This window comes from Neopsephotus bourkii, unplaced genomic scaffold (assembly GCF_033783945.1).
Source record: "Neopsephotus bourkii isolate Nb327-2 ecotype Australia unplaced genomic scaffold, CSIRO-AGI_Nbou_v1 NB_1350, whole genome shotgun sequence".
NCBI lineage: Eukaryota > Metazoa > Chordata > Aves > Psittaciformes > Psittacidae > Neopsephotus > Neopsephotus bourkii.
In genome coordinates this window covers 3,651,029-3,673,342 of record NW_026901829.1, presented here as the reverse complement: position 1 = coordinate 3,673,342, position 22,314 = coordinate 3,651,029, and the positions used below count along the sequence as shown (strand labels likewise).

At 40.3% G+C, this 22,314-nt stretch overlaps 1 protein-coding gene across 4 annotated transcripts in view; it reads right to left on the bottom strand.

Annotated features, from left to right (window-relative positions):
* CXADR (CXADR Ig-like cell adhesion molecule) overlaps positions 1-21,667 on the bottom strand; it is a 35,344-nt gene extending 13,677 nt beyond the window's left edge. The window contains exons 1-6 of one of the 4 annotated variants that reach the window (XM_061366706.1): positions 21,599-21,667; positions 4,070-4,239; positions 3,151-3,355; positions 2,612-2,776; positions 706-828; positions 253-391 (exon numbers count right to left, since the gene is read on the bottom strand). In XM_061366706.1, coding sequence (XP_061222690.1) covers positions 253-391; positions 706-828; positions 2,612-2,776; positions 3,151-3,355; positions 4,070-4,239; positions 21,599-21,635 — 839 coding nt within the window. In that variant the 5' untranslated portion in view covers positions 21,636-21,667. Of the gene's footprint in view, positions 1-252; positions 392-705; positions 829-2,611; positions 2,777-3,150; positions 3,356-4,069; positions 4,240-20,532; positions 20,990-21,296; positions 21,457-21,598 lie in introns of those variants that run through there. The other 3 variants (XM_061366705.1, XM_061366709.1, XM_061366704.1) reach the window with 3 other exon arrangements.
* Between the last annotated feature and the right edge of the window lie 647 nt (positions 21,668-22,314).

Below are 22,314 nucleotides of genomic sequence, written 5' to 3'. Positions count from 1 at the left end.
CTGGCACAATAGCCAAAAGAGGCTCACATATTCAAGGGTTTGTTGTTTGTTTGTTTTTTTTTAAATCAAGTATTAATTGTCTTTAAAATGTAAAAAAAGATATGATTACCTACACCGTATGAAAAGTCCTCTGACAAACTGTTAGTATGTTAATAAACATTCCAGATTAAGACAGAAATCTTAACTGTCACATAACTTATCTGCAGAAATGCACATTTAAAAATGAATCTTCAAATAATACCGAAATATTACCTGATTTCATGATGTACTTCTTTCTCATATTTCTTCTCCCTCTGTTTCTTACAGCAACAGAAGACAAGAAAAGCCAGTATAAAAAGACCCAGCAGAGTTCCTATAATAGCTCCAACAATTACACCAGCTGTATTTATAGCTAGAATAAATAACAATACTCTTTGTTAAGTGTCAAACATACATCAGCAATTTCTTTCCTCAACATTAAAAACAGTATATTTCCACAAGATGCATTTTAATAGCATATTACTGAATCACAGAGGGTATGCCTCAATCACATGCATTTCAAACAGTAGTAAGAGTTCTGCATAAAAAGCAAAGTTTTGGGAAGTAAAGACTCGAAGTGGCAACCATCAGTTACACAACAGGGTTGTTTTTTCAACCTTTTAGGAGCTTAGAGAAACAAGATTATTCAGTTTTTATACACACAACCATTACACAGCAAACACTTACGAGGGGTGACGTTCAGCTCAATGGAACACTCATCCGTGCCAACTCTGTTTGAGGCAAAACAACTGTATGTACCAGAATAGTCTTGAGAGGCATTTTTCAAGAGAAGTTCCCCAGTATTTTTATCTATAAACAACAAAAGACAAGAGTTTAACCATTTCCCAAAGTATAATTCCATATTCAATACTACAGAATTATTAATCCAGAACACAGATAAAATCCTAACTAAAACTGCTGTACTAAAAATATTCAAATAAAACAAAAAAAAACCTATTGTGCTGCAAAATACTATTATTTGTAAGTCTTTTACCTTAGAAAACTGGAAAATTATTCCACATCATTTGACTTGGTATTAAGCCTATGGGCTAATTGCTCTGACAATGAATACAAACAGATGCTTAAACTGGCCAATTCTCTCATTCTGTCAGAGAATTTGAAAATACAAAATAGTAACTGCATCACCTCTTCTCTCTCTCTAAACCGATTCTACACAGTGAGCTCAGATGGCTGCAGAACACATGCTCAGCATGAGCTGGATCTAACTTGAGCACTGTACTCCACCGGGTGACCAAGTAAGCTTGTCTATGGGTAGAAGACAATCAGTGAAAACAAACAGTATTTCCCCAGGACTTTCAAAGCCATTGCCAGCTACCTTTGTGAGATTCTACTTCAGCTGGGTCTCATGCTTTAGCTGCATATAGATTTGCCATCAGCACTGTGAGAAGTTGCATCACAGGAACAAAGCACCACACAAATACTTGGCTCTTCCTGCTAAAAAAGTTAGGTAGTGTCTAGGTCCTTGTTAGTGTCTCCAGACCTACATTCACAAGCCCAAAACATTGTTTTATGAGTTAGCTCCACTTCTGCATATTTCCTCACTCATTCTTGTCCAGCACTAATAGCATCATTTAACTTGTTACAGTAAGACAAATATGGGATGTGAATAAATCAAACTGAAGCCACACCTGAATTTCCTGATGCATAAATTACACAGGGATAGAGGATCCTTATAAGGAAGGGCCACACAACTTCTTGTTCTCTCTCCTAGCCATTTTGGCTACTCTTAGACACATGATACTACTTTGTCCTATATGTCCAACACAATCCGAGTTAAAATATGCCTATTTGTGAGAAGGTTCTTAAACTGTTTCATCTGCAAGGAACCCCTGGCTATCTTGAAGTTTAAGGTTTTCATAATTACAAACAATACTAAAATAACTGGCACTGAGCAGCAGTTTATTTAAAAAAAATAAAAATATTCCAGAATAACTTTCACAAAGCCAAAACTCACAAATTAACCGTCTACGATGAAGTTCTCCCAATAAAAATCCAGTACTGTGACTATAATTTGGAATCCATCAGTCAAAATTCAGAATATATAACTCTTTCCTGTATGCTCTTGTAAGAAGAGGGTAAAGCCTTCTCTTTTGTTAATCTTGACAACTTTTCTTCTAAAGACACATAACCCTTTTTAAACAAGTTCTGTCACTTGATCAGGAAGTGAAGACCTCAGTTCAATCTGTAATAAAATTCAAGCGTTCATCGCTGAACACTTCCCTGAATATAACACTAACTCAGCTCTGTTCTGACTCTTCCCTGCTGTCCACTTGAGCACAAAAGCAGCCAGCATCAGCAAGCAAGATGATTCTGCAGCCAAATGAAAGAATCTCAAATGTCTTAAAGACTGAGGCATTTCCCAGTATGAAAAAACAAACAAAAAATAACAAAAAACTCCACCAACCAAAACCCAGCTTATTTCAAAGTTAGTTTTATTACCCAGTGAGAGGGCAGAAGTGACACTTGACTACTCTATATAGATACCAAGCATGAAATGCTCACAAGTCAAGCAAAAAATACGAATACAATCTTTCTTAAATATTTGAGAGTAATAAATGAAGTTTGACAGTACTCAGCGTGGAAGTGGCAGGAAGTTCCTGTATGCCAGATACTCCAGACACTCTCCTCCAGTTGTAAGACAAAAGTGGGGATCCTTCTTGTGATACGCATTTCAAGATGATATCTTTTCCAATCTCCTGTGATCCTTCAATGGAACATTTAGTTCTTGCTGGCTTTACTAATAAACAAAGTATCACTGAGTTAATGGCAGTCACAATCAAAATGCTTACTAGCTGTGTTCTAGTAGGTCAGTCCATTTTCCTAAAGACAAAACTTGTGCAACAAACCATTTCTATGCATATAAAGATTTTCTACAATATACAAAATCCAGGCATACTTTTTTTAAAATGTTCATTATTCTGAATATTATTCCCTTCGTCCCCCAACACAATGATGTCCACCCCTCCCAAAGCCATAGTAATGGATATGGATGCATCATCATAGATTCAATCTAACTTTGTCCAACATAAGTTTTCATTTCAGACATCAAAGATAGGATGGAATGAAAACATTAAAAATGTCACTGAAAATTAAAGAAAAGCATTATCTTACCAAGTACAGACAACTGTATTTTTTGGCTTTGAACGCCAGGAGCCTTCTTCACTTTGCACTGGTACGTGCCAGTGTCTGTGGACTTCAAATTCGAGATATCCAATGAACCATCACCAGATTTGGGATCAGGATTAGTAAACTGCATCCGCCCAGTCATAGCAGCATAATAATTATTATAGATCCTGTCTACAGCATACATAATTATCTATTAAAAAAAAAAAAAATCAGAAATCCATTTGGCATGTAAACATTCAAAATAATTTGGTATCTTCAGATTCCTGACAGTTTCTTACCACTGTTTTAAAAAAATTCCAAGAAGCATGACAGCTAAGTATCTCAATCTTCAGAATACCATCACACACAGTACTACGATGAATACTCCAAATAAACACCTGCCCAAGCAGCAGTATGTCAGCACTGACTTCTAACTGAAAGCTAACTGTTAAGAATTGCTCTGATTTCTTTCTGTAAATCATGCCTACCTGAAGGAGACAGATGACTAGATGACTAAAAGGAATCATCTTATAAGGCTTCCAAAGGAAGAGTTATAAACTAAGAGAGTTAATATATTTAAAATTAAATCCTCCTAAATCAAATTAAAAAGGTACAATTAAAAATCATTTTTAAAAGGTACAAAAGCATAAAAGTTTGTTTTCTGGAACTGCAGCATACTTAATTTGTGAGTTCTTCTTTAGAAGACAAGTTTATAGCACAAAATTTCTTGACAATTCCATACTTAACCTGCTATTCCAAAACTTCCACTACATTTCATGTAACTTGTACTTCAGAGTAATTTAAGATCACAAGCATCCCAACCTGAAAAGGTGGAAGTTTAAAAAGCCAGTAATAAAAGTTCATACATTAACCTACCCACACAACTGAATTAATGCTGTCCAAAAAAAATAAAATCTCTACTTACTATTTGTTCCTTCTTTTGATTATCTGCTGGTATCAATACCCACTCAATATCTAGTGGGCCTTCATCTTCTTCTGAGAGTACGAAAGTACATGGTAATGTAACTTTCTCTCCTTGTGCTTTTTCAAACATTGACTGGTCAACTGAAGTTATACTTAGGCTTCTCGTTAGACCTACAAAAAAAAACAGTTTTGGGAACACTTCATAAATACATCATACAGTTTTACTGCATAGAAATCATGCCATTCGTCAGACTTGTCACCCTTAAAAGAACCTGTGCAGTTTATTACTGAACACAATACAAAGTCAGATACTGTTCATTTGGAATCATATCCAACAGGCAGTTACATCTGTCAAACCATGCAAATTTTTTTTGTACAATTCACGTCCCATACAAAGCTAAACCCAAAAATTTTCAGCAGCAGTTTTTTCAGGTTAATTTTTTTCCCCACAGCCATTTTACGTGTGTAGCTTGCTGCTCATCATAGCTAGACAGTCACACCAATGGTACTACAGCCACAAGATGCAAGGTCACAAGAACAGTGCCCAGCACGAAGGTGATAGATTGCTGTGGTGGAAAATCTGTAGAATCACAGACTCAGTTGAAATAAAATTTAAAAATATTATAAGCAGTGCAGTCATGCTCTAGTTTGAGCTTCTGGGTTAGCTAGAGCATCTAACTTGAACTTCCCATGTAGCAGAAAAGCTGTAGTGCGTTTCTGCAGTAGATCAGACTGCAACAGCTATCCTTCTATTTTACTCAAATTTTGCTCTGCATCAAGTCTTTGGATTCCCTTCCAGATGTCAAAACAAAGGGATCTTTAACAGCTATTTAAAAAATAAAGTAATTTAGAAAGAGAAAGCACCTGACATACTAAATTCCAGACAAAAGCCTTAAAGAAAACCAATTCCAAACATACAGTCACAAATTAAGTTGGATTATTCCACTTTCTACCACTCATGTTACTACTTTGCATGGCATGTAAGAGATTTAGGTTCAATGTTTCTTACCAAGCTATGTACCTCTTTTCAAAGATAACTCTTAACAGGTTTGAATCACCTCTTTTTTGACCACAGTAAACATATCTGAGCAACTAATTCTCTGCTACTAGACTGAATTAATACCATTTTCTAAATGTTACTGATCCTCATAAATCCTTCCAAAGGATCCTTTCAGATTTCCAAGTGCAAAACTAGCCAAAAACCTCTTAAAAATCTTTAAAAGGTCATTTGACTAGTAAAATAAATTAGTGTAATCCTCAGTCAACTTTGCCTAAACAAAGACAGCATTATGACTAGCCACCATCTCTAGAAATAGATTCAGAGTATAATCATGTTTCCATAAAGTACAGTAACAAAGAACACAAGTTTCTAATCTGTTTTTCAGTGACTTCCATACCCTTCTGTTCCCCTCTCCCTCACTTCTTCATTAGGGAACTGTAATACAGTATTCTTAAGTTCATATCCAAATTGCATTTCTGCATTTTTATTTTACTATATTAAAGAAGTGAGATGGGATGTCAAGTACGGTTTAGTGACTGATGATGAAATACATTACAATGTTACTTCCTTAAAAACTTCAAATCTACAACCCAGGAAATTAAAAGCTTTCATTTTATAGTAATGGTTTATCACTGAAGCAGTACTTCTGCTCTGTGACAGCATCTATAGTAATAGTTATTTACTACTTGAAGTTCCGTAACAGACGACTGAATACACATTTGCTTTCCTGCATACGAAACAACATAGTAACCATAAGTTAAATAAAAGCAGAAGCCAACAGCCTCAAGTGACTTGACGGAAATTTACCCCACACAGAAAACTGTTACAAACATGGGAACTTTTCAAGTGTGAACTGCATGTTCACACACACACTGCCTGCACATAAGTCAATGGAAGAGGAAGCACATGAACCTCAGGATAGCTCTCATTCCTGCATGTGAAGCTTGCAGCATAAATCAGCTGATACAGAGGTATCCAAACACAAGTCTCAGAGATTTTTCGTAAATTTCACTTCCTTTCTGTATTAAGAAAGCAAGCATATAAAGCTATTTTCCACTTTCTGTTTTTAGTTTCTGTCAACATTAGAAGGAAGGCACAAGCAGCAAGCATCTCATTAAGGTAGGTATCAAAGCGAGCTGGGTTTGAACTAAGAGCAATATGAAGGAGTGGCAGGTAATACTAGTCGGAGATTCACTTCTGCTGAGGAGACAAACACATCTGTTGCCAGAAATGCTGGTGAATAGGGTTTGGCCAGATTTAGCATGTTAGAGAGATTGCCAAGGGGTCCCCTTGGACTACTAACGACTGCACTATTACCCCTTGTAATTATTACTATTGCTACTATTGCCTTTCCCACCCACCCCATTCCCAACTGTTACCTACTCACACAGGCACCCATGCTATTAATACAGGAGAGCTGTGGGGCAAATCAAGAATGACAAGAAAACACCAGAGCAAACAAGAACATGGGACACCAGGTGATGTTTGTTCATGCTTTTTCATGTGAAAGGTAAAAGGCTTGTGGAGACATATCCTTGCAAGTAAACAACTTGCTGAAGGACTGACATTACAGGCAATGTTTAATTTTTATGGCCACCCCTGAGCAATGAGAGCTGCTAAGTCAGAGATGGGACCCACTTGACAAAGTGCATTGGAATCATGCTCATCAGATCTGGTGACAAGCACTTTAAATGAGAGGCCAATCAGGGAATGGTGATAGACATTTGCAGTTAAGTGAGGGAATATAGAGTCAAACACATTAAGTACACAGGTTGGTGGAAGGCAGACCTTGGCAAGGATAAAACATGTTGAAAGGGATACCACCTTAAGTATCTGTACACAGAAGTATGACTCTGAAGTAACCAAGACATGTGGGATAGCTCACAGAACTGCAGCTTTGTCATGGATGCATACAAGCTTTTTAAGAAAGACAGGAAGGAAAGAACAGCAGGTGAACTGCCCTCTACCTGAAGAAACATCTGGAACATGAAAAAGTGTTCTACAGGACAGACAACAGGTTGATTAAGAGCTTGTGAGTCAGAATTAAAGGAGAGGTCCATATGGGCAACACCCCAGTTTGTTACAAATCACCTGATCACAGTAAGAAAGCAGATGAAGTCTATTTCAGCAATTCCATAAAGTCTCTAAAATTACAGAGACTGGTTATTGTGGGACACTCCCTGACATGTACTGGAAGGGCAATACAGAGGGACACAATCTAAATCTTCTGGAAGATTTCAGGCAAAAACTGATGCTAAATGTGTCAACCCATTTGATACTTTCTTGGAACTGCTTTCAATAAAAAAAGTGAGAGCTTGCTGGGGATGGGATCAACAGCAGCCTTGGCTGTAGTGACCATGAAATAGCGGGAGTTTAAAATCCTGAGAGGAGTGAGAAAGGCACATCCAGTACAGACCCTGCACTTCTGAAGGGCAGGCTTAGTAAGATTTCTGTGGGACCCAGTTCTGAAAGGCAAAAGAGTTCAAGAAAGCTGGTGGATATTTAAGGACAACCGCTTCTAACCACACAAAAAGTACATCCCAACAGTAAGGAAATAAGCAGATCAATCAGCAGCTAGGCCCAAGGAGAAAGAAGCGAAACCAGCCTACCAAGAGAGGAATACGGAAATATATAGTCCAGGCACGCAGCATCCTTGCTAGAGGAGTCAAAACACAGCCAAAGCTGAAAAAAACGAGTGACTTAAGTGAAACATGAAAAACCTCATAAACAGGGAAGAAACAAAAAGGAAAAGAGGACAGGTGGTTTACTGACAGCTGACACAGAGAAAAAAAAAGTACTCTGGTGACTCTACCTGGAGCAAAATGCTGGATGACTGAAGTCATCTATGTGAAACTGATACACATAGTAACAACATGACATTTTCTCCAAGCTTTCCCAAGCCTCACCTCCTTCAGTTTCCACTCACATCAGAAAGATTCACTTTCTTTTCATTCTCTTTGTATGCTCCTCAAAATGCGAGTGGAGGAAGTGCAGCACCTAACTGCTACTATGTGACAGAAAGACATTTTAACAAGACAAGTAAGGATCTGTATTTGGTTTGACTATCATGGTTTCATGGAAGAAGATTCAGGCCTTCTTCAAACACATTAAAAAGATGAGGGTTTCTCAAGTCAGTTATCCTGCTTATTCAAAGATGCTTAGCATTAAAGTACCTGATTTTCAACTGCAGAAAAAAAAAAATTGCAAAGCTTTAGATTCAGAAGCTACACATTCTAAAAAAATAACTGAAAAAAAAAATCAACATAGAAGTGCAGTTGCTTCAAATGCATCCATACTGTTCTTCTAATATTTTGGAAGGAGGACATGTGCCACATTTAGTTGGGGCAAACTGGGCGAGAAGGGACAAGCAACATTCCTCAATGCAGAATAATAAGTACTACCACTTATAAAGTTTGTATCAGAAGGTAAGAAGTAAATGCACATTTTGAATTCCAAGCATTCAGATTTAAGTCCCTTAATGTGGAATAAAACATTATTTCTCTGGGAAACTGACCCTAAAGAACATTGCAAACTATATCTGCATGACTGAACAAGTTTTTTGCATGACTTCTGAAGGGGTGCAAATGCTTATGCCACCTTTAGAGAAACTGTATTACCTTCTGAATATATGGACAGACCTCCAAATACCGCTCAAGAGGAACATGGCTTAGCAAACTATATTATTAGCATATATAAGAATAATCTAGGGAAAATTAAGTGTTTCATAGAATTTGATGGAAACTATTTTCTAGTATAAAAGAATCATCAACACAGAAAACAGACAAAAATCTTAGAGCAAATCTTTCTCCATTCCAACAAAGATACAAGCAGAGCTGTGACATATACAAATAACAGCAAATTTTCATTAGATTAATTACTCATGCATTTGGTGATTTCTTATTTAAAAGAAAAAAGTTACAAAATCAGGGTACACTGAAATTCTGGACTGGTGGTTTACACAAATTTAAGTGCAAGTTTAAACCTGGCATGAATGTTTCTGGCATCAAGCCACTATGTTACCAAAGTGTTCTGTAACCCAGCAGAGAGTACCTCCCTAAATGGGTAACAGGGGGAACAGAATGAGCTGGAACATACCTTCGTATAGCAGCTGACATAACATGGAGGGGCAGGAGTCAGGGAGATCTACCACCAAGGTAGGACTGATGCCAGGTTCAAACTGATGTCTAAAACCCCAATCACTACGGAGCACAACCACAAAGCACAGACTGCTTGTAAGTGGGCTAACAGTCAAGCTCAGAGATGTGGCTGTACTTCAAGCCAAACATGATCCATCTGCAATCTGCATTTGCACAGTACTTCATCTTTACTGCCAGGCTCTCTGAAACCCATCTTGTTCGGCAATACCTGCCTGTAAACAAAGAATGACTATAAAAACATGCTTTTCTTTTTTTTCCACAGAATGAGGCCTTAAGTAATTAACAATGATAACCAACAATGCATGTTAGTGCTTTGAGAGATACAAGCTATAAAATTCACTTAAGAGGCTCTTCAACTTAGACTCTTCTTTCAAATACAGATTAAAGATGTACCTGTGATCAAATCTTTTTACTTGACGGACTTCAGTCTCAAGGACCACCTCCCCACCATCCCCATTTTACTTCTGAATATGCCTCTCATCCACAAATAATCTACTTTTTTTTTCAGCTAGCTCTAATGACATTATTAAGCAAAGTTCCCCAACTCTCCCCTTTCTCACCTACCTCCACTCCGAAGTTCTACCTCTTACTTCAAAACCACATTTCTGAAATAAGGCCCTACAGAACTGAGGGAGTCAATTACACCCTTGGCAAGCAGGGAGCACACACCAAGGTAGGTACACACTGAGAGTGCCTAGCTAAGGGAGACTTCCCAGTGTTTACCAGCACAACCTAAGACAAACATAAGCCTCCTTCATACTTGAAATCCTAAACCAAACATAAGTTTCCTTCATCGCTGAAATCCCCACAGGAAGGTGCCACCTCACAATCTTCTGCTTCCTTACTACACAAAACTTCAGTACCCACAAGTGATGCCAAAACAAGCTGCTGCAAGACAGGGTGCTGCTAATGAAGTACCTGGATTGAAAGTTGCCTTTGAAGCAGTAAAAGAATAATTGACTTCTCATTTTAGTGATTTTTATAGTACCTAGGAGCTGAGTCACACCAGCCCAGCCAAGATGACCACAGCTGCAGGGTTTCCTTACGCTGTTTTGACACAGCATCTTAACTGACTGCACCACAGACTGAATCTTGGCTTTACCAGTGAAACCCCCAAAGTCCATAAAAGATCTGGGTTTTGAATTTGATTGAATCTTCAGATATGGGTTCTCACAGTTTCCAGCATCCTACCTCCAACAGCAAGAGCAAGGCCTCATTACAGTCATAGCTTTCAGAAACTTGCTCTCAGAATGCAATGAAGCTTTGGTTCATCTTTCCATGTATCTTAAACCCTACAACCTCTGGCATCACCATACAGCAAAAGATCCTCAAAACATTGTGTCCCTAGTTCTAATGAGGTCTAACACAGGTTAAAGCAGAGTTAACCCCACATCAGTTTCTGCAGAAGTCTCATCAGGGTTCAGAAATTCAGGCTGAGCAACTCCAGGGGACAGAGTGTGAAGGGGAAAGAGTCAATTCCACATTTTCAGTGAGTGCTATTCATACTTATTTTCTCAGCTTCCCTATTTTCCCATAGGACATATGACATGAACACCACAAAGAAAGGTTGCTAAAGAGTCTTCTCTAACTTAGTAAACATTAAAGGAACAACAGCAATAAAGAAGAAAAGCAGAAATTTAGAGCAGAATAATTAAAAAATATCGTCATCTTCCCTTTGGAAAGCACATTCAACAGATCTGAGGACACCTGATGTGAGAATGAAACTCTGAAATTATATTTTACAACCAAAGTACACAGATAGTTTCATCAAATATTTCAGGACAGAATGCAAAATACGTATCAGCTCAATGCACATCCTATTAATTTTGTCAGGCACCTAGGTACCAAAGAACTTAACCTTCACAGCAACTTCACCTGAGGTAAGAATAAGCAAGAGATGAGGTAAAGGAACAAGCAAGCAACAGGCAATAATCCAACACAAGCTAGATAATCATGCAGCAGTGAATAAACCAAGAAAAGTAAAAATGACACCACATTACTGCACCTGAATCTATAGCGGGTATGTATCCAAAGAGCAGACTTAGGTTTAATATGTAATAATTGTAGAACCCTGCAAAGCCTTCAGATGTTTAGGATAACCCACAGCTGATACAGGCAAATTGCAAAGCTTTTCTAATAAAGTATTGTCCTGCTAATATCAAAAACGTTTAGCAGTTGATGCTTAATATGCTCCACAGGTCACATTTTTCCCATGCTTGACACTAACTGTGGTTATCATATAATGCTAGAATACAATTTTCACAGAAAAGCACAGCTCACAGTAAGCAGTAACAACAACAAACAAAAAACAAATCCCAAAGCAAAAACAACACATCACCATCTTAGCAAAAGCATCAAGCACTTCAATATCTAGTATTTCCACAGCTACTGACATTAACATGCTACACATTCTTCTACTTAAATATCTACTTAAAACCCTTGCCTCTCTATACTAGCCTAAGTCCACTAGGCAAAACACTAATTAATCCCTGAAAACAGAGGTTAAACATTCAGACAAAAGATGTTCACACCTGCATTTCATACCTCCCGGGACAGTGCTAAGTTAATCAGTCACAGACCTTACTTACTGAAGCCCTTCTACTATGCAGAAAAGATACAGTTTATGGAGGCAGAGAAAGTAAAGACAACCCAAGAATAAAAGTACTTACCTAGAAAAGAAGGTATCTGCCCCAGTCCTTCTTCCAAACACTGTCTCCTCCTTCACAGTCCATTTAAGTCCCATAGTAAATACAAAACTAGTTCAGGTAGCTAAATCCACAAAGCAATTTCTGGAGAAGAGCCTGAGCTTTATAGTGATACTTAGCGGAGGGAAAATTTTAAATCCCTCTCACATTTCATCTCAGCTAATAACAACATGAAGCTGAGTGACCCAAGTCCAGAGCTCTGGTCCCATTTTCAGAACACTTTTTCTACAGATGGTGCAGCTAAAAGACTTACATGCATGGACGAAGGTTCTGCCATAAGCCAGAAAGAGAAGGCTGATGAAACAGCAGGAGCACTTACAGCAAAATATAGAAAAAAAACTCTGCATGTCAGAATAAGCCTGGCAAAAGTTCTACCACCTCTACAGTCCACTTTGCTGCTGCTGAGCCTCAAAACAGTGGGTTCATACTTCCAAACTTCCCTTCCTCTGAGCAACCAGGGAAAGCACCACTTTTCTGAGGCACATTTAGTGGGTTAAATCTCCCTTATTTACCCTTAAAGTAACCAGTGTGACATTACTTCAGATCATGGATTTACCTTCTCCCTATTTGTGACTTTTTCACCTCTTTCCACAATTAAAGAGGACTCCACTACTAAGTTTTATGTTCCTTTCTACTGTGTGATACCCAGACGTGCAGAACATAATTTTAAGCAGCCATTGAAATCTATCCAGTTCCAAAAATGGAAGTCTTGCCACTCTAAGCTCACAATTTCTGTAGAACAGCTCAAAAAGACCTACTGCCCCTCAGAATACCACAAACATGACCTTAAGGTGATCTGCTTTGAATAAAAGCCAAAGCTGAAGCAATCCTTGGTTGGTCTAGCCTAAAAAAATCTGACAATTCAACAATAAACATTAAGTTACTGAGTATCTACCACAGTCTACCTGAATCCACAAATCCTCTGTCAAATCAGACAAGGGAAAAAAAAAAAAAAAAAACCCACAACAGCAAACAGGCTAAGCATACTTCTTCAAAGAAAGAATTAAAAAATGCTTTTGGCTTGCATGTCCTTAGACAGCATTAAATAAGTAACTAACTCTAATTCATATAGCATTGCATACCCATGCCCCAGTTTAAAACATCTTGCACAATGAACTTACAATTTAGTCATCCTCCCAAGCTAATAAAAAAAATTCCTAAGACTTAGATGAATAGAACTACAAATAACCCCAACCCTGCAAATACATAGCATGAGTTTAATTTGATTCCAAATGGTAATTCACTGAGATCAGCTGGCATAGTTACACAACTAAGAAAACATATATATCACCAGCTAAAGCTTTACTGATCTTTTACTTTTTTCTCTCCCCACAACTTTCACTTCTTCCCCAACATCCCCTTTGCCTTCAGATCCTTTCCAATACCCCTTTCCTTTTACAACTGTCCTTGTGCTCCTTAGTTGTTCAACATATTCTTTGAACTTTTTAGTTGATAAACCCAAAGCCACCAGCCAAGTATCCTAGCAACTCCAGCAGCTGACCTTACTGGAGACGAGCCTGCTTATCAAGGGGAGAGAGGGAACATTGGTATCTCATTACTGAAGGAAAGGATACACTTTTGGAGGAGGGGAGGGGATATTGTAACACAAATAGAGATTGATTTTAAGCACAGAAGTACTGTTTAAACCAACATGTACAGAAGATCACTGTGAGTTTTGAGTTTAATGCTTGGTCACATTTCAGTCATCTGGCATGACCTAATTCACCCTGCAGTATTAAGGGAATGACAACTATAATACTTTGGACTCACTGAGGTCCTGCCTTCTTGTCCTCAGGTTTAATGCCATCACCTGCCTTTACGCCAGCATAATACCTTATGCAAAGAGGCAGAAATGCAAAATGAAGAGTTGACTCTGCTAAAGCGGACACTGCACTGGAAGTTTTGCTCTTCTCTCCTGGTGGTGTTCTCCCAACAGCAGGTAAGTGGCAGGAGCACAAAGCCACCAACAGAAAAGCCTCTGAGGCTTCCTTGGCCTTGGCAAGGGTTTGCTCAGGCTGCCAGGGAGCCCCACCCACAGAGAGCAACCATATTTCACATACAGCAGCCATGGCGATGCCAGCATGGAGTGATTGGAGCTGTGCAGACTGGAAGGAGTTGGAATGAAACTGCCCAACAGGAAGACAACCTACTACAGAAACAGCTGTCTTCTGCATCAACTGAATGGACTCACATAGCAGATGCATGATGCTGCTCTGACAAGAGGGAGAACAGAAGGAACTCAACACCATCACTGGAAGTAGCAGCAACCTCGCTGGACACCTGAAATTACACCTGAAATTAACCACACCACATCTGTAATGCAGCCACCCATAATGTGAAATTGTACCTTCAGACTGCACATAAGAGCCAATAAGTAACCATCCAGAGATAGTATTAAGAAGTGTAAAATGAAATGAGGGCCAACCATTACACAGACTTCTTTCCAGAGGAAAAAAGAAATCATAACCCAAATCCTGACATGATGTATTCACTCAAAATCCTCCCTCTCTGCTACACAGCCTACATCAACTGCATGAGCTGGCTTTGGTTTTAGCCCTGCAAATCATTTCTTTTCCCATTACAAACTGGTATTGAAGGCTTATACAGTCACTAAGCAATCCAGTCACCTGATTTGATTTTTTTTTTTCCCTGCCAGTTTGATGCCATTTAAAAGAAAACTGAATGAAACAGCTCTTCTGCAGTGTGGATGCATTAGGCACATTTGTCAGTCAATGCATCAGGGAGTTAAGTGCAATCAAATGCTTAACTGAGAAGCCGTATTATTTTCACTTGAGTAAAGGGGTTTTGGCTCATCCAAGCTACTGAACAAGCAATGCTTTTTCCTAGTACATACAAGTTTTGCATTAAGATTTATTTAATTTAATAGTACGGAGTTGGGGTTTAACTTGTTTTGTTGTTGCTGGGTTTTTTAAGTAGAAAGGTGAAATATAACAATGACAAAGAAGTGGCCGTCTGCCTGCCTTTGCTTCCCTCCATTCCACCTCCCCACCTTCAGGTAAGAAACAGACAGAAAGGACTAGGTTCAAAGAATTCAAATATTCACCCTAAATAACCACAAAGTTAACCAGTCATTAAAAAACTTAGGAAGGCTTTAAAATGTATACACACACACAATTTTTACATGCCTTAAAACAATGGAGATGAAACATTCCTTGTAGCTTATATTGCTAATATATCTAAAAGGAAGAACTGAAAATGCAGGATTGGTAAATACACAAATTTACTCTGCACAAGTTAAAACAGTTCTCTAGCACCTTAAATATTTCTTGTTGATTAATCACCTTTCAGCATACTAAGCACAGGTTTTAACTATGGGTCATGAAAAACATATCTATTAAAAAATGTAGCAGCAAGAAGAACTGCAAAACCTGTTACGATAAAGTACCCCAGATGATTCTTAACAGTAGTTAAAGGACATCACAGCACTGGTGAATGCCTCCAGCCTACAGCCAATATAGCTCCAAATTTTGCCTCTTTACCACAACATAAGTTTTGAATATATGATCCAGCATGTTGATGACAAAAAAACAACCCACAAAAAAAAAAAAAAAAAAAAAAAAAACCACCAAAAAAAACCCACAATAGTAACACATGCCACCCATGCAGGTTTGAGGTTCCAGTTGACTCTCTTGTTACAACTCCAACTCGATCTCATTGAGTTGGATCAGGAAAAGGAACAGGTAGAAAACTGATCTCAGAAAAACGTACATTTTTCAGACTATGAAACTCCCTGGATTAGCTCATCATGGAGCCAGATAAATGCCAGGTATAACACAAAATGGGATGCAAAAAATCCTCTGAGATAACATCTAGCCATTCAACTGACTGCCTGATCCAGCAACCTCATCAGTCTCCCCAACTAAGCCCCCCACATGCCAAGGTTATACAAACATTTCTCTCCTATGGGAGAACAGCAATCAAGCAGAATGGGTTTTCCTTCTAATGTTCTTCTGCTATCTTTCCTGTCACTCCTTTCTGCCCTGTACCAGGACAACTTCTTGGCAATACTTTGTTTTAAATCATGTAGTCTAACCAGTTAAAAAGAATTAATGAATGTTCTAAGCACCTCTACTCAGACCCATTCACCACACACTCGCACAATCAAGTTGTCCAGTAAAGGAAATGACCAGCAAGGATGCTGAGGCTGCTAATGAAACAGGTTTTCATAGAACTGTAACTTCACTGCCACTTACTTCCATGGCAACAAGCTGAAGTGGCTCTTCTTAAACCATGCCCTGAAAGATGCAAATGAGTAAAATGAGGAATTTCCTAAACAGAAAGAAAGAAAAAAAAAAAAAAAAAGAGGAAAGAAAAAAGGAAGCACAACTAAATTGATTGGGGGTGCCTTCTTACAAGTTGGTGAGCCACACAATTGTTGAAATTTCTCTGTAATGTTTCACACAGCTTCTGAAAGCTCCATGAAATGAACCAGAAGCTTCAACAAGAACAAAAAGAGAATCCCTGCCATTAAAAGCTTACGAATGCACATAAGCAACAAATGATTAAATTAGTCAGGAAGTATGATAAAACAATATTAGCCCCCCAAACCAAGTTCCCTAGTCTGCAGAAATCTTTGTGGGCACTGTGGCAATTAAGTTTTAAAACTCTGATATTGAGACAGATTTGAAGATTCTGATTTTCTCAGAGAGCATTTCTCAAAGCACAAATGCAATCAGTAACAAAGTGCTCATATCAGTAACTTGTATAAGTGCTCATATGGAAATGTATTTTTTTGTAAAGCAGCAATAGGAGCTAAACCTAAGCTATTTAGAAATGGTAGTTTCATCTCTATATTAAGCAGACTTGGCTTCAGGAGAGGCTGTGACAAGCACTGGAAGTGAAGACAGGCAGGCAGCTGAAGTTTGATGCAACACAGGGGAAGCAAGCACGGGGGAGGAGGGAGCAGTGAGACCAAAGTGACAAGCTGCAATAATCTCCACAGCAGCATTCTGAAGCATAAAATACTTTCTGATAGCACAGATTAGTTAAGGCAGTATTACCAATTCAAATCTCAGGGTCAATGTCACAGCAGTAACTAGTTCTTCAAGGCATCTCTAGTAAAGCTTTTCATACTTGAAACACCAAGATCTGGGAAACCTAGGAAAGGAGTCCTGAACTTCAGATACATTTTTATATCAAGGGATGCTTGAATCCTGCAACTTGTTGCAATTACTCACCAACAGGATGAAGTGTACCAGGTTTAGCAATTAAGGTACTGGGGTATAAATGTTTATTTATCTCCTGTGGTAGTTTAATTCCTCCTAATTTAAGCTTCTCCAAGATCCTGTTGCATGCACAGAAACATGAACAGGCTTCTAAGTTCCTTATTAAACACATCTGACAACACGTATGAGCCAGCAAATGCTGACTTACTATGCTTGCATTAGGTTCAGCTCCCACGTGCATGTTTTTGGAAATACTTTGGCAAGTTTAATTATAGGGCAATAACCAGAGACTTTTCTCAAAGTTTACCTATACTTTACTTTTATTTAAAAGTTTAATACTCTATTAATAAAGCATCACACATTGTAGAGTTTCAATATAGTACAAAATTGCCTACTACTACTACTAAAACAAATACTAAAAAAAGGTAAAAAGCCCACCATTACAAGAGCTGCAGTAAAAGATGTATCACTACAGACTGAAGAAATTCCTGACTAGTTATTTACCGTAAAACTCTCATCCTCAATTTCAACATTTATGTGCACAGCATCACTATTTTGTATAATGTATCTTCTGAAAGCTTCTGAATCCTTCTGAAAGGATTTGTATAATGTATCTTCTAAAAGCTTCAGATCCTTCTGAAAGGATCACCACCATATAAACACTATTGAACACTTATACAAAGATAATCTGGCTATGATAACATTTCCTAGTTCTTGAAAACTTGTGTTCTGCTATTACACATTTTTAAAAGGTTAACAGCCATACGTGTATTTGTTAAATCAGGATCACAGTTAGGCACCTATATTTATTCTGTTTTCTAAAACCCTACCCAAACTTGCATTAAACCAGACGATTTCCTCAACACTGTATATAGCACAGAAAAGGTTACCAATAGGTACACAGTCCTGCTCTGAAGCCACAGCATTGGCAAACACATGCTGCGTGCAACTGACAGTGAAAAAAATACTTTATTTTGTATTAGCTCCTGAGATGACCATACATTCTAGAAAGCTTAAAATGAATCAGAAAAAAAAATATTTACACATACATAAGACCTAACAAAATGATATGCCAGCATTTAACATCACAACTGAGCTTTCCTCTTCAAACCAGAATTCTGTGCTGCCCTTTGGAAAACAGTTTGTCTCAACAAAATATCTCAAGATCTGAAGAGGTACATCATTTCTATTACTGTAGTCCAGGATTTGTTGACAGCTATATAACATTCATTTAAGTTAAACTGAATTTCCACTTGTTGGGAATCTCCAACTAGTTAAAATGACTGATCATGCACAACTACAATACATACCAACAGACCCCTCAAATAGCCAGCAAATTTTCCCTCTTCACTGACTAGGAGTGCAGTTTTAGATGGAGAAGAACTAGCACAACTGTAAGAGCTCTTACGAGTGCAGAAATAGTCATCCAATTATAAATTCATAACAGAAGTCCGCAAAACAGCAAAAGACTGTATTTCACTACACCAACCTGTTTTGTGGTCATCTTGCAGAAGGCACCAATGCCAGAAGAAACTGCCACAAGTTATTTATCAGTTGCACAGGCACTTAATGCCAACACAGACACTAAAATTACTTCATTGCTAATTATAAAAATAGAGCAGGAAAGAACTGTTCTCCCCTAATACTCTGAAAGGCTCAAGGATGAACTCTCCCTTCATGCAAGGGAAAGGGAAGCTCCCAATTTATTTATGTATGACTGTGAAATGAACCCTCACAGAGGAATTAAACCCCTAAGCAGGGTTCAGGGTCAGCTTAAATCCAAATGCTCTCATATTTCAACACATAATGGTATAGCCCCTTTGCCTGTTGAAGGCATATTTTGTACAGTCAAGATAAACTTCTTTATTTATCTTGTTTATACAAAATGGGTTATTTCACATCCTCTGCTTTTAGTGACAGTGAAACAAGGAAAATTAAGCTTACAGGGAGGGGATGAAAGCTATGAAAATAGCACTTAGTGCAAGACGTAAAATAACACGACAAATTATTCCAGTACCACAAACCAAAGTAAAGACTTCAGCACCTAGAGAATCCTCCACCACCAACGGTTTTCACTCAACTGCACAAAAATTAGCTTCCTCTACATTTGGTCTACATGGAGAGCAGCAACTTACTGACATCTGCTCCCTCAGTGAAGGAAGTAATGTCTATCTGGAACACAGACCCAGAAACGTTAACTCAATCTGATGGGGAAAAAAAAACAAAAAACAAACAAACAACAAAAAACTAGCAAGCTCAGAGGAAGTATTAACTCCTATGATACATAGATTATTAAATTATTTCTGTCGGAGGACTGTGAAATGCATGTGTTTTTCAGGGTACAGTCATCCAAGTAATTGTGCAAAAGATATTCCTAATCAAAAGGCAAATATAATACTTTCTTTATGAAGGTGTCCAATTTCACCATGATATCGGATGACACCTGTATACTTCAGAAGAGCTGAAGCGAAAAGCCAGAACAAAACTTTACATTTCTTCATATATTAATTATTCCACGCTTTATGGTATCATAGCCTTGTTGGACAAGCTGATCCTTGAGGTCCTCTCCAACCTGGTATTCTATGATATCCCAGCAGTGATCCAGCTCATTTGCAGGATGCATAGTTATACTCACAATAATAAACTTTTTTTTCACAGCTTGAAGTTACATGAAGTGTTTCAATATAAATCTTAATCGCTAATGCTCTCAACAAAACACTTGTAAATTCTTACCTCTCAGATAGCATCTATTTTCTAGCTCTGCTTAGAGAAACAGGGTTAATGCAGAACTATCAAAATCCTTCCATGCGGGAGATGAGAGTTCACCATTCCATTATAGGTACAGAATTTTGATCCCATGACTAATTTCCCAAAACAGCCCTCACATCACCAGAAATATTAACTTTTCAACAGGAAACAAAAACTGGCCTCCTGACACCACTGATGCACATTTCACTGTGAACCCATTTTGTCATCTTTTGTAGTCTCACTCACATGAGCTTGGGTCAAATTTAGTGGAAACTTACATAGCTTTAAAAATATGTTTAGGAAACATTAACACAGCACTCCAACCGAGTTCATTACAGGAACACAGTAACACCTTATTTAAGAACTTAAAAACATTTGCTTAGTTTTAAGTAGCCGAAGCCCATTGGCTTGTTTTTTGTAGGAGGGAAGGGTTGGAGGCCAAGGGGGTTTGTTTGTTTTGGGGGTTTTTGAGATGCCTACTTCTTTGTTTCCTCTCAGCAAGAAAAACAAACGAATTTAAACCCATCTAATTCAATTCCTTTCCCACCACCCTCAAATCCTCTCATGGTTTCTCCAGAGAGTTGCATCATGGACATCCACTCTGAGACAAATGGGGTGCAAGTGCTCTCTGGAAGCCGCCTCTTCTACCCTCTCAAACCGGGACCAGCCTTTAAGCCGGACGCACTGCACGGGCAGGGCTGGAGTCTGTGATCTGAATTTGTTCAATAGCTTGGGTTCTTTTACCTCGGCTTTCGCGCCTGACGCGCTCTCACCCACACGCCGGCGGTGGGAGCCACTTCGCCCGTCGCCATCCCTCCGCAGCCGCGCACGGCGGCAACGGGCGGGCAGCACGGCACCGCACTGCCCGCCGCTGCGGGGAAAGCCCCTCATGCTCACACTCGCCGAGCCGCCGCCCAACAGAAAAGGAATGCTGCGGAGGGCACACGGAGCCCGCAGCGCGGCGGGTCGCCTCCCGCCACGCCGAAGGCTGTATGGAGATTGGGGTATGGGAAGGAGCAGAGACAAAACCGCGACCGCAACGCTTGCCGACCCTCCGGCGGGTGGCGAACAAAGCCCCGGCCGGCTCCGCAGCGCACCCCAGCCACCGCCCGCCCGGGCACAGCGCTTCAGTCTCCGCTACCCGGCATCAGCCGCCGGCGGGCGTGGGAGGGCGCCGACGCCCACCCATGAGACGGAGCCCCCCGCCGTCCGGCCACCTCCTCCATCAGGCACACAGGCAGGGACGGGGGTGCGGCGGGGCTGGTGCCCCTCAGTCACCGCGGCAGAAGCCAGGCGGCCACCAGCCCTCCCGCCCAAGGCCCTTAAACCCAACCCCAAAGAGTCGCCACCGCCTCTGCCACCTCCCTCCATTCCCTCCGGTCCGGTCCCGTCCCGTCCCATCCCGTCTCGTCCACCTGCTCCCAGCGCCCACCTGCGGAGCAGAGCAGCACGAGAGACACCACGACCAACGGCGGAGGCTCCATGTCGCGGCGCGAGCGGCTGGCGACCGGCACGAGCTACTCGGTCCCGGCGGGCACCTCCCCCACCCCACGCGCACCGCCCAGCAGGTGAGTGAGTCAGCGTCACTTCCGGGCAGCACCCAGACCCGCGGTGGCTCGGCGGCGCGGCGGATACCCCGCCGGCAGTGGCACCTGCTGCGCTCCCGGCCGTCCGCCGCCACGGAGCCCCTCAGGCCGCCCGGCGCTCCCTCCGCCGCTGTCCATGCCCGCGCACCTTGGCCGCTGGGCGGGCGGGGCTCTCCGCGCCTCATCGGCGGCAGCGCGCCTCATCGGCTGGGCTCACAGAGCCCGCCGCACCGGGTCCAAGAGCTCAAACCGCTCTGTGAGAGGGTGAGGGTGCCGCGACGGTGAAGCGGAGCCCGGGGTGCCAAGAGCGCGGTCACCGCCATGGGGGGGGGGGGATCCCCCTCTCGACGGTAGCCCTGTCCCTGGCAGTTTCTTATCTCAGTCCCCATGGCAACGCGGGTGTCACGTGTTGTGCTTCCCTTACACTGAGCGCAAGTCCTTCGACGGAAAGATCTGGAACTGAAGAAAGCCCGCAAGCGAGACAAAAGGGAGATCAGCTCCTCTGCGAAGGGGCGCAGTCGGGTCTTCACTTGTAATAAGGCATGGCTGCCCTGTGCCCAGAATAGCAGTGAGGTCGATTCTAGACCGTGGGTTGTATTCGTGTACAACAAAGCCATTGGTTACGTTTATCAGCAGGTAAATCAGACTTGACGAAGTTTATTCTCCATAATTGTGTTCTGTACATTCACTGCTAGGCATGTATTACTGTGTGCTGCAACATGTATACTGCTATGTATGTGTTACTGTATACCGCAATGTATAAAGCTCTTAACTGGCATGAACATGTTTTTGCCACTATTATTTATTCATAGAATCATAGAGTGGTTTGGGTTGGAAGAGACATAATAAGATCATCTAGTTCCA